Source organism: Cetorhinus maximus, chromosome 14 (genome assembly GCF_964194155.1).
Source record: "Cetorhinus maximus chromosome 14, sCetMax3.hap1.1, whole genome shotgun sequence".
Taxonomy (NCBI): domain Eukaryota; kingdom Metazoa; phylum Chordata; class Chondrichthyes; order Lamniformes; family Cetorhinidae; genus Cetorhinus; species Cetorhinus maximus.
The window spans coordinates 104,400,828-104,413,334 of NC_135892.1; the positions used below are offsets into that span (position 1 = coordinate 104,400,828).

General features: G+C 49.6%; 1 protein-coding gene across 6 annotated transcripts in view; it reads left to right on the forward strand.

Moving 5' to 3' along the window:
* The window catches only part of smyd3 (SET and MYND domain containing 3), a 732,860-nt gene that overhangs the window by 612,032 nt on the left and 108,321 nt on the right, over window positions 1-12,507 (forward strand). For all 6 annotated transcript variants that reach the window (XM_078557395.1, XM_078557396.1, XM_078557397.1 and 3 more), the window contains one exon: window positions 1,342-1,452. In XM_078557395.1, the coding sequence (XP_078413521.1) occupies window positions 1,342-1,452 (111 nt within the window). The remainder of the gene's footprint in view (window positions 1-1,341; window positions 1,453-12,507) is intronic.

Here is a 12,507-nt window from a genome sequence, read left to right on the forward strand (position 1 = left end):
ATTCTCATGCATTTTAATTTTTTTTTCATGCGTTCCTTGTAGTACTATTGTTACCCACCTTGAAATTTGGCACTCATGCCTCTGTCCAGATCAGTGCAAGGCAAAAAGCTTTGACAACATGTCTATTTTCTTTCAGCAATACTCAAGTTCTGTATTACCATGAACATAAGAATAGGAACACGGATAGGCCATTCAGCCCTTCGAGTCAGCTCTGTTATTCAATATGATATGGGCTGATCTACCTCAATTCCACCTTTCTGCACTTTCCCCATAACCCTTAATTCCCTTGGTATCCAAAAATCTATTGACTTCTGTCTTGGCTACACTCAATGACTGAGCCTCTCCAGCTCTGGGGTAGAGAATTCCAAAGATTCGGAATCCTTTGAGTGAAGAAATTTTTCCTCATTCTCAGTTCTAAATGGTTGACTCTTTCTCCTGAGACTGTGACCTGAGTTTGAGACTACCCATAAGGGGAAATGTCTTCCCAGCACCTAGCTTATCAATCCCTTCCAGGAGTTTATATGTTTCAATGATATCACCTCTCATTCTCCTAAATTCCAAAGAATGCTGAGGGATGGGCTGGCATTTGGGATGAGATGTCAAACTGAGGCATTCTCCCAGGGCCCTGGCTAATTTTGACCCTTCAACCAACAGCACTGAAACAGATTGCCTGGTCACTAATCTCACTGGTACTTGTGGGATCCAGTTGTGTGTAAAGTGGTTTATTGCGTTTCTCAAATTACAACAGCGACTTCCAAAGTAATTCATTGGCCGCCAAGCGCTTTGGAACATCTGGAGATGCAAACGTGTCCTTTTCCTCCTTCCCTTCCCTGCCTCCATCCCTTTCTCCTCCTCAGGTACCTGTACTCGGAGACATGCAGAAGGTAGAGTAACCTGAGGAGGCTCCTTCATGCTGTTTTACTGTGGGAGATTGTTGGCAATGACACCTTGTGGTATGGTAATGTTGGGAGTCTCGCACTTCCATGGGTCTCACCAGTTGGCCTGGTCTCCGCCCAGAGTTAAATGTGTGGAAACAATAAAGATAAATTGTTGAGCTAAGTGAGGGAGGCCTCCTTTTGAGTTTAGATTCCCCAGGACCCCAGTTCTAAAAAGAAAAAAAGTGTGTTTAATGAGTGAACCCAGTTTCCAACACGTAGACTGCAATCTCACCCTCCCCCATGTTCCTCGCATCACAACACTTAGAAGGCAAGATGTCACCTTGCGGATGGAATGCAGGATCTTGACAACTAACGCTAACTTGAAATTTTTTGTTTTAGATGATAGAGAATGTTAGCTATTAATGATTCAGCTTAATCATTTATTTTTCCTTCTGCCCACCAGCTGACAATCAGTTACATTGATGTCATGGCAACAAGCCAAGAGCGTCGGAGACAGTTGGAGAAGCAATACTGCTTTGCGTGTGACTGCAGGCGCTGTGAGATAGCAGACAAGGTTTGTTGTGTCTGGGTTACTTGGGGAGTTGGGCTGTGTCAAGGTTCCTGTTTCCTTTTTGCGTTTCACCCAGTGCTTCACATAACTCCATTTGAAGGACACTTCACCTGTCCTTTTGCCTCCGCATTAAAATCCCAGCGCTGAGTAAGGAATGTCTGTTGCAGTGGCTTTCGGGTTCAATTCCTTTGGAAAGGCGAGATGCTGAAACAGGCTGTGGTGTCAGAGAAGGAGACCGGGAGGTGTAGCGGGTTGGGAGACATCGATTTTTCATGTCGATCGGAGAAGTGGGTTTGAATCCAGCGCAAGTTGATATGGCGGCAATCTTCTCCCTCTCTCTGCTTGCTGGCTGTAGAGGTTTGATGTTGTGTCAGCCATGGCTCAGTGGATAACACTCTCACCTCTGGGTCAGAAGGTTGTCCAGCATAAGAACCTAGGCTGACGCCCCAGCGCAATACTGAGAGAGTAGGGCTTGGGTTGGTCCAAGTTGAGTGGAATGCCTGAGGTGACAGCTGCGGCTAAAGGCGGTGTATCCTGCAAGGCGTCGAAGCAGCCGTGATAAAAGTCACCAAGGAGCCACCCAAGAAGCGAAGGAAACCTCACAAGCAGAGCTATGGGTCCAGCCTCCCAGCAGGATCTCGTCCAAGGCCATGAGTGTCATGAACTCCTTCGCTGTCGACGTTTTCGAGCGCATCGCCTCCGAGGCCTCACACCTCATTCACCACAACAAGCGCCACACACCATCTCGGCGAGGGGGATCCAGAGCGATGTCCGCCTCATGCTGCCAGGGGAACTTGCCTAACGCGCCAAGGCACGAAAGCGGTCACCAAATGCACCAACTCCGTTTAGGTCGATCATTCTAAAGATTATAAAAAACACTGAGAGAGTGTCGCCTTTTGGATGTGAAACACTTGGGGACAGCCACTGATTGTGAAAGGCACTAGATAAATGGAAGTCTTTTCTCTCCTTTATAAAAGATCCTACAAGGCTATTTCAAAGAAGAGCAGAGGAAATCCTCCCCGGCGTCCTGATCAACATTTATTTCTCCATCAACATTGCAGAAACAAAACAGATTATCTGGTCATTATCACATCGCTGGTTGTGGGAGCTAGCTGTGCACAAATGGACTGCCTCACTTGCTTCATTATAGCTGTGGCTACACTTCAGGTTCAAGAATTAGGAGCAGGAGTAGGCCATTCGGCCCCTTGAGCCTGCTACACTATTCAATAAGATCATGGATGAAATGATTGTGTCCTCAACTCCACCTACCTGCCTGCCTCCCCATAACCCTTGGCTCCCTTGTCAATCAAAAATCTAACTCGGCCTTGAATATATTCAATGACTCGGCCTTTATTGTTCTCAGGGGAAGAGAATTCCACACACTATCGACCCTCTGAGAGAAAAGTAAATTCTCTTCATCTTAGTCTTAAATGGGAGACCCTTAATTTTTTTAACTGTGTCCTTTGGCTCTGGACTCACCCACAAGGGGAAACATGCTTTTCACGTCCACCCTGTCCAGCCCCCTCAGGATATTACGGCCTGAATTTTACCTCTGGCGGGCGTGTGCGATCGGCGGGCCCAGGAGCAGCTGGGAAACGGCTCCCGACTGCGATTTCATGGTGGCTGGACAATTAATGGAATGCGCACTGAAAGGCCCAGCGCTGCCGGGGTGGGGGCGGGAAGAGGGCGGGCGATGATGTCACCGTGGGTGCAGGTGATGATGTCACCGCAGGCGTGGATGATGATGTCACCACAGGCGATGATGTCACCGCGGGCTAGGGTGATGATATCACCGCGGGCGATGATGTCACCGCAGGCGCGGGTGATGATGTCACTGCAGGCGTGGGTGATGATGTCACTGCAGGCGTGGGTGATGATGTCACCGCGGGTGAGGGTGATGATGTCACCGTGGGCGATGATGTCACCGCGGGCGCGGGTGAGCGCTGTGAGAGAGCTCCCTGAGGGCAGACCACTGCCTCTGGGGAGCTGCAGACCTACAAGTGATCAAATAAAGGTTTAAAAAGCTGCCAAAAAAAAAATGTCCATGCATCACGATTGAGCACCTGAAAATATACCTCATAAAAATGCTGTCCACAGATATTTATTTTTATATTATCTCGTAACGGAGATCTCACCCCGCCCTTGGATTAGGTTTGATGAGAAATGTAAAGGCGGCGTGGCCAATTTGCCTGTCCGCCAGCCATAAAGTTGAAATGGAAATGGAAGACAATTGCGCAGTGAATGGGCTTAATCGCCCTCTTAATGGTCGGCACGCATGCTTCCGTCTTTTGCGCGCACCTGCCGAGCGAAATATTGCATGAGTGCGCTATGACGTCAGGATGCTCGCCCAGCATCATCTCACCATCAGGTTGGGCACACACACACCCACCCACCCGCGGGACATAAAACTCTGCCCTATACGTGTCAGTGAGATCATCATTCTAAATTCCAATGGATACAGGCCCAACCTGTCCAACCTTTCCTCGCATGCTAACCCCTTCATCCCAGGAATCAGTCAAGTTGAACCTTCTCTGAACTGCTTCTAGTGTAATTATATCCCCCCCTTACGCAAAGCAGAACCGTATAGTACTGCAGATGTGGTTTCAGCAAGGCCCTGTACAGCCTCGCAATAAGCACCAACATCCCATTTGCCCTCCTGATCACTTGCTGCATCTGCATGGCATAGTACCAGGACACCCAGATCCCTCTGTACCGTAGAGCTCTGCAACCTCTCTCCATTTAAAGAGAAGTGGGTTTTGTAAAGTGCTTTTGAGACACCCTGAGATCGGGGAAGGTGTGTATAGATGCAAGTCCTCCTATTTGTTCCGGTGTGGGATGATCTAGGAAAAGTTTCAGCCCAATTTGCACTGGGCACTATCCCACAGCACACCCCTGCATGTTAAAACAGACGAAAGGAGTGAAACTCCAGCTGTCTCTTGTCGTGGTGAGAGAGCTGTGTTGCGATAAGTTACCTTCAAGCTCAACTTATGAAAACAAAGCAATCATCTGTTACCAAGCGAGTGTAGGAGTGATGTCTGCGATGTGCTGTCACTGCACTGACACCTCCTTGGTAGGAAACATTTGATCAATCGGGGATTGAAGTAGATTCCAATAAAGTTGTTTCTTTTTTACTTGACTCTGCCCAGAGATTTATTTGCTCAGACATACAATGCCTCCCCGCAAATAAATCAGGCAGAATTACTTTTCGAATCAATTTGATTCACTGTGAGTGAGTGAGATCTTCCTCCATCACCTTACAAGGCTCCAAAGGACAGAAGAAAGAATGATAGAGGCCAGTGAGATTGGCGAGTGCTGTGTCAGTCGGGAAATTCCCAGACCACCTCTCCGAATCCTGGCGTTCCCTTTCGTGCAAACCCTGCTGCTCTGCCAAAGGGAGGGAGTTGGTGGGAATGCTCCCTGCCTTTAGCAGAGCTCTGAAGAAGAGTCATACGGACTCGAAACGTTAACTCTGTTTCTCTCTCCACAGTTGCTGCCAGAGCTGCTGAGTTTTCCCGGCATTTTCCATTTTTATTTCTGATCTCCAGCATCCAGAGTATTTTGCTATCACCTTACTGCACTGGGGAGGGTGTACAGTGTGGGGGAGGGGTGGGGGTGGTGGAGGCACAGAGATCACAGGATCTAGACACCATACAGTAGAAGTTGCGGACTCACTGGATTTAGACAGTATACAGTGAACCTCACTGGATTGAGACAGTATACAGTGAATCTCTGGATTGAGACAGTATACAGTGAACATCACTGGACTGAGACAGTATACAGTGAACATCACTGGATTGAGGCAGTATGCAATGAATCACACTGGATTGAGACAGTATACAATGAATCTCACTGGATTGAGACAGTATACAGTGAACATCACTGGATTGAGACAGTATACAGTGAATCTCACTGGATTGGGACAGTATACTGTGAACTTCACTGGATTGAGACAGCATACAGTGAATCTCACTGTATTCAGAGAGTATAGAGTGAACCTCACTGGATTGAGGCTGTGTACAGTGAATCTCACTGGATTCAGACAGTGTACAATGAGTCCAACTGGATTGAGACAGTATACAGTGAACCTCACTGGATTGGGAGTGTACAGTGAATCTCACTGGCTTGAGACAGTGTACAGTGAACCTCACAGTGTATACCTAGAAAAGTGGACTTGGTTTGAGTGTCAGACTCATAAATATTGCTCTAAAATCAATATTGCCATCGGCTCAATGTTTTACATCTTGTCGGTCAAGTCAACATTCAGGCATTTGTCTGGCTTGTGCTTCTGATGAGCAATAGCTCAATGCTTGGTCGCTCACAGCGAGAGAGAGAGAGGGAGAGAGAGGGAGAACACTTCCATTTGCTGATTGCAGCACCTTTCACAACTCAATGAGTTTAGTGATATACTGTACCGACTCTGGACTGGATGATTAATTGCTCAATGCTTGTCATAACCAGGCTATAAATAGCCATTTTGTTCAGGTAGCTTTCCACCTGGGTTCAATTTTACGGCCTGAACCCGAGGTGAAATGTGCTGACAGCATAATTTAATGTCCTCCTGAGCACGGGCAGAATTAAACAAGAAGTCACTGAGCGTTGGAATGCTGCTGCAGGTCTGCTAACTCCACAGTTGCTGAGATATTTCACTCTGAGACTTGGGCAACAGCTGATTGATCGCCGAGCCTCCTGATTATTTAAGACGTTTACGCGAAAAGTTGCCGATAGCCCAACAGGTCAGTCAGGGTCTGAGCCGCTGGCCGGGCCAGTGTCAGCCGTGGCTCGGTGGGTAGTACTCTCGCCTTCGAGTCACAGGTATGTGGGTTCAAGACCCGCCCCAGAAACCCAGGATCGACATCATGGGCCCCCCCCACCACTGAGGTCTTTTGGATGAGATGTTAAACCAAGGCCCCATCTGCCCTCTTGGGTGGATGTGAAAGATCCCACGTCACTCTTTCGAAGAAGAGCCAGGGAGTTCTCCACATTGTCCTGGCCAATGTTTACCCATCAATCAATCAATACAGGTAAAAAAAAACCCCAGATTGCCTGGGTATTGATCACTGTGCTGTCTGTGGGAGCTGCTGCATGCCCTAGATTACCACAGTGACTACACTTCAAAAAAGGACCTCATTGGCTGTAAAACGCTTTGGGACGTCCTGTGGTTGTGAAAAGCACCGTATAAATTCAAAATAAAACCAGAAAATGCTGGGGAAACTCAGCAGGTCTGGCAGCCTCTGTGGAGAGAGAAACAGAGCTAACGTTTCGAGTCCGTATCCTTTTTTATCCCCACCACTGCCCCCTCACCCCACCCCATCCCCCCCAGAGCCATCTCTTACTTGTTCCATGTTGTTCTTTCACACAATGCTACCCTTGTTCTACTATTATCACATTCTGCTCTCTTACCTTTATGCCACCATCAGCACCTTATTTAGCACTAACCACTCCCACTAACACTCCCTTTGCCCTTTAGTTCATGACGTCTTTGTCAATCCCTCCTTTGTCCCCACCTATCGCTGGCCTTCTATCCGGCTCCACCTGCCCCCACCCCCTTTTAAACAGTATAAATTTCACCACATTTCCACTTCTCTTCAGCTCTGAAGAAGAGTCATACGGACTCGAAACGTTAACTCTGTTTCTCTCTCCACAGATGCTGCCGGACCGGCTGAGTCTTTCCAGCATTTCCTGTTTTTATTTCAGATTCCCAGCATCCGCAGTCTTTTGCTTTTCTCTTAGTTTGTAAATTCAAGTCTGGCTTTTAACCTGGGTTCGAACTGGCCTTTATATCAGAGAGAAATTTCAACAGCTCGAAACATCCTTATTTTTAAGTTTTGTGACAGGGCCTGGCTAGTTTGCCTCACGATAAGTTTTGAGACTAGGCTACAGATAAGGCCCAGCTGGCATGAGCAGCTACAGTCATCTAAGAATGAGTTAACTGTGTGAGGGAGGTACAGTGAAGGCAATCAAACATTGACAGAGGTGACCATGAGCTCTCACACAGATAGAAACACGCTGACAATGAACGTGGCCTGTATTGACGGGTGAACAATATCAGGTTGTTTGGCTCCTGGGGTTTGATGTTTGTCTTTCGGTCCTCAGTCATCCTGTTCCCATATCTCTTTATTCCCTTTTTCCCTTCGAACATCTATTTAATCTGCTCGGATGCGGGGCTGAATTTTAGTTCCAGGCCCCCCCGAACCTGAGGCCGGACTGAATTCCGGGTGGGAAACCCGGAGTTGGCCGTGGCAGGACCCTGGAACAAATTTTCGAGGAGGCAGCCAGTTGAGAGGGCACCTCGGTGAGCACTGTCTAATTAATGGGGGGTGGGGGGCAGGCAGACTCTGCAGCCGGTAGGATCAACGGGAGAGCCCGAGGCTCTGGGCGGCCTCCAGCCCCCACCAGGAGAGGGGCTCGCTGCCATCATAGGCGGGAGACGATGAGGGCTCCTCAGGGTGGAGGCACCCTCTGTAGACTTGCAGGTGACACGGAATATACTATGGCCACAGCTGCCAGGACAACCCCTCCACAGCCCCTCACAGCCCAGTGGGTCTGTGCTGGGCTGTTTCGCAAGACATGCCTCTGGCCTACCATCCCCGGCCCCGGCCTGTCACCGGGAGACCATCTCCACGTCATCTACAGGCTCCAACCACATTGGAAAATCCAGATGCCATCTGATGAGCGCCCACATTTGGCTCCTCAGTTAGCCTAATTAGCTGGTGGATGAGTAGCCATCAACCCCCAGAAGCGGCCTCCCTAAAAACAGGCCAGAGGCAGGAACATGCCTGCTGATGAGTACACTGCACAGTAGCGAGAAATTGCCGGAACGCCTGCCTCCCAACCCCCCTCCGCCTCGGGACGAAAGCTTTGTCCTTTTCGGCCACTGACTCTGCATTCCTTAGAGCTTCCATGTGTTTTAATAAAAAGTTTCACCTGCCATCACTCTGAATCTTATATCTATATGCCTGGAAGAGATGAGTTTTGTGGCAGGGCCTGGCTAGTTTACCTCACAGTAAGTTTTGAGACCAGGCTATAGATGAGGCCTAGCTGGCATGAGCAGCTATAGTCACATCAGAATGAGTCAGCAATGTGTAGTGAAGGCAACCAAACATCCACAGGATGTGGGCAGCATTTATTGCCCTTGTTCAGGGGGCATTTAAGAGTCAACCACATTATTGTGGATCAGGAGTCACATGTAGGCCAGACTGGGTAAGGATGGCAGATTTCCTTCCTAAAGGGGCATTAGTGAACCAGATGGGTTTTTACGACAATGGTTATCATTAGACTTTTGATTCCAGATTTTTATTGAATTTGAATTCTACTATTTGCCATGGATGGGATTTGAACCTGGGTTCCCAGAGCAATACCTCTGGATTATCAACCCAGTGACAATACCACTACGCCACTGCCTCCCTAGACATGGCCTGTATTGACAGTGAACAATAACAGGCCTCACAAGCAGTATCAGGCTTATCACAACACCCCAAAGCCACGAGCTGGGAGGCGGGGCAGGGGGGCTGAATGAATGAGAATCTCAGTCTTATGGTCGAGACCTGGTTTTCAGGGAAAAAATGGTTGTAGGTGGGATACGATTCCCGAAACACCAAGGAAAATTTTCAACTTCCCAAGTGATTCTTCTTCTTGAAGGAGGTCCCACCCACAGCACACGATCTCCATTTTGGCTAGGTCAAGGAGACGGGTCCCGAATCCACCCCAGCCCGAACGGGAATCGAACCTAGGGTTGCCAACTGTGATTAAATGTATTCCTGGAGGTTTCACCGCAGGACTTACCCCCACACTACAGCTGTTTAAAAATAAGGGGTCGTCCATTTGAAACGGAGATGAGGCGAAATTTTTTCTCTGAGGGTTGTGAGTCTTTGGAACTCTCTCCCTGAAAAGGCGGGAGAAGCAGAGTCTTTGACTATTTTTAAGGCAGAGGTGGATAGGTTCTTGGTTAGCAAGGGGGTGAAAGGTTATCGGGGTAGGCGGGATGCAGGTTTGAGGTTACTATCAGATCAGATATTATTAAAGGAGGGAGTAGGCCCGAGGGGCTGAATGGCCAACTCCTGTTCCTTATTCATATTGGCCAGCCAACACATCAATCCTTGGGACATGCTGCCTTCCTACACCAATCAGAAAGCAAAAAGACTCCTCACCCAATTGGATGATGCTTGGCTGTTTTTCCCATTTTCAATATTTTTACGAAAATGACAAAAGAAACCCAAATCTTTTTGAAGGGCCTGATGATTTTTTTCTCTAGGGTTGCACACAGCAGCGTCCTGGAGATTGACCTTCAATTCCTGGAAACTCCAGGCCAATCCTGGAGGGTTGGCAACCCTAACTGAACCTCATCCTGTTGGCACGAATCTGACCTATGCTGGCTGCCCAGCCAACTTTGACATGCGTGTGGTGGTGTGCCTGGAGCCATGAATAGTGACGGGAGGGGACCCAATGTTCTTTCCATCACACAGCCGACCAGGAATCTCTCCCGCTCTTACCGCCTGCCATTGGTGTGCGTTGGAAGGACTTGCAGGGTGATACCCACATTGGGAGCGCACCTTCCTTGGCCGTCAAGTCCTGGGGTGGGACTTGAACCAGGAGGTTCTGGCTTAGAGGCTGGAACGCTACCCACTGTGCCGCAAGGCCTCCTTCTCCCTTGTCTTTAAAAATGGAATTTCATGTATTTACCAGGTTGTCAACAACAAGCCAGTGGCCTTGATCAGAGTAGGCTTCAACCCTCTAAAATAACTGGCAGAGCAGGCAGAAGAGGGTGGCTGATAGAAATGAACTTGAGGAACGTTGAAGGGAAGCTAACACCGCTGAATCAGCACATGCCAGTTTGTTGGCAATTCACCTCTAGAGGAACTGTAACCAAATTTTGTCGCCGAAACAGGTGCCGACGTGTGTAGAAAGCGGAAGCCGCGCTCGGCTGTCTTGGCGCTTTAAGCTCTGAGTGCATCTGCCTTCCCAGTCTCACCGTGTTCCGTTTGGCTGACAGTCCAGACCTGGTGCACTTGATGCGCATATGATTAGTGGCTCTGCTGCCGTAATTGGTAAAAGCTGATTTCGAGTGTGAAATTAAATCCTAATGCTCATGTTTTTGTGCTTGTTCAAAAATCGTTTAGCCTTTCAGCACTTTCAGATTTACAATTGATAAATTATAATGGTCTCGAAATAAATGTTGACGCTTGCAGCAGTGTGTGTGTTTGTGATCCGTGCTACATTTCTTGTCCGGTAAAATCTCATTTGTTTTGACGCGTGTTTTGCATTCGTTAAGGAAAAGGGCATCGTTTTGGAAAATGCTAAATTAGTTCCTGAATGGAGGGGGGGTGGGGGTGGGGTGGGGGGGTGGGAGGGAGGGAGGGGGCTCTTGCAGGCCAGAGTTGACGTCCTCTCACCCGCAGGATGCGGGAAGCCTATTGAGGCAATGAAAAGGTGAATTAAGGGGCCACTCAGCAGCTGGAATTTACATGTTCACCCACTGAGGTCAAAACACAACCAGGGAGAGAGGCAACCCCACCCCCCCCAGACCGGGATTGGTGAAATGGCGAGTGTGACCCGGCCACTAATTGGCCGTCCCTTCAGGAGTCGCGTCGGGCACCCTGACGCCGACACGGCTGCAGGGGCCGGGAACCCGGACACTCGGAAATTCAACCGATGTCAGGGCCCCCGACCCCCAAAACAGAAAATCCAGCCCCTCGTCCCTTCTGGGCTCAGCTGCGAATAGTCTCACGGGGGCAGAAGTTTCAGGCACGTGCCCCGACCCGCCGGAGTGCAAAATAGCGCGTGATGACCGTCAGGCGAGCGTCCCGATGCCAACACGCGCTCCACGCGGTATTCTGGTCAGTGGGCACACGCGAGAGTCGGGAGCACGCCCACCGACAATCGAGGGGGCAGTTGAGCCCATTAAAGCTCCAACTGCCCCCGATTTTTGACGGCCGGGCGAATCTGCCAGGTGGACTTTGCATTTTTTGCTGAAACCTCATCCGAGGGCGGGAGGAGGTTTCCGTTAATAAATTTAGAAAAATAAAAAACGTATGGACAGAATTTTCATCGCGTGTAACGTTCAGGTGACTGATTCTGATGCCTGGACAGTTTTTTTTTCCGGGTTCTGAAACCTTTACGTATTGTTTTTAAATTCTTCAGCTCCCTGAGGCGGCTCTCTCTGCCTTCAGGGAGCTTTCATTCCGCGCTACACCCAGCCCCCCCCACGCCCGCGCATACCTCAGCGCCCACCATCTTCCGGCCCCCACCCCGGCAACGCTGAGCTTTTCAGCGCGCGCCCTTCATGCTGGCTGGCCGTTAATTGGCCGGCCGGCTGGAGTGAAATTGCGGTCTGGGGCTGATGGCGGGCGGCGGTATGTTCCCCGGCCGCACCCGGGCCTGCCGATTGCACCCGCACGCCAACCCAAAAACCCTGCCCATGATCCCCCCAGTCCCACATTCTACATCCCATGAGTTACTTCTCAGCTCCTTTTGCCCTGCCCTCTGCCCCAACGTCTGGCTGCAAGTCCCATCACCCCAACGTCCCCACTCCCTTCGCCGCACCATTGGCGGCCACGCCATCAGCGCCACGGGACAAAATGTGACACTGAGCTGCAGAGGGAGGCTTGAGGCCGGATGACCAAAAGCTCGATCAAAGAGTCAGGTTTTAAGTAGCGGCTTGAAGGAAGAGAGTTAGGAAGAGAGGTTTAAGGAGGGGAAATCAAGAGCTCAGTGTCCAGACAATTGAAAGCACCAATGACGGAGTGGTTAAACTCAGGGGGGGTGCCCTAGAGGTATTGTCCTCAACAAATAGCCGACAGAGGAACCCTTCCCCCCACGGCCTCTTACATTCCTTTCCAAAACACGGACCTGACAAACTCTACTGGGCCAGGATTTTCAGAAGGTACACAACAGTCAAAACCCCATCTGCAACATTTCCTTCAACCTGTGCAAGTGCAGTAAATAACACGGCCTTTGCTCTGAACTACAGCTGTGCTGACGCTGCCAGCTGACACAACTGCTGGGACATAGATTGTGTATATAAGACATCTGGACTGGTGATATCCATGCGCTCGTTGACAG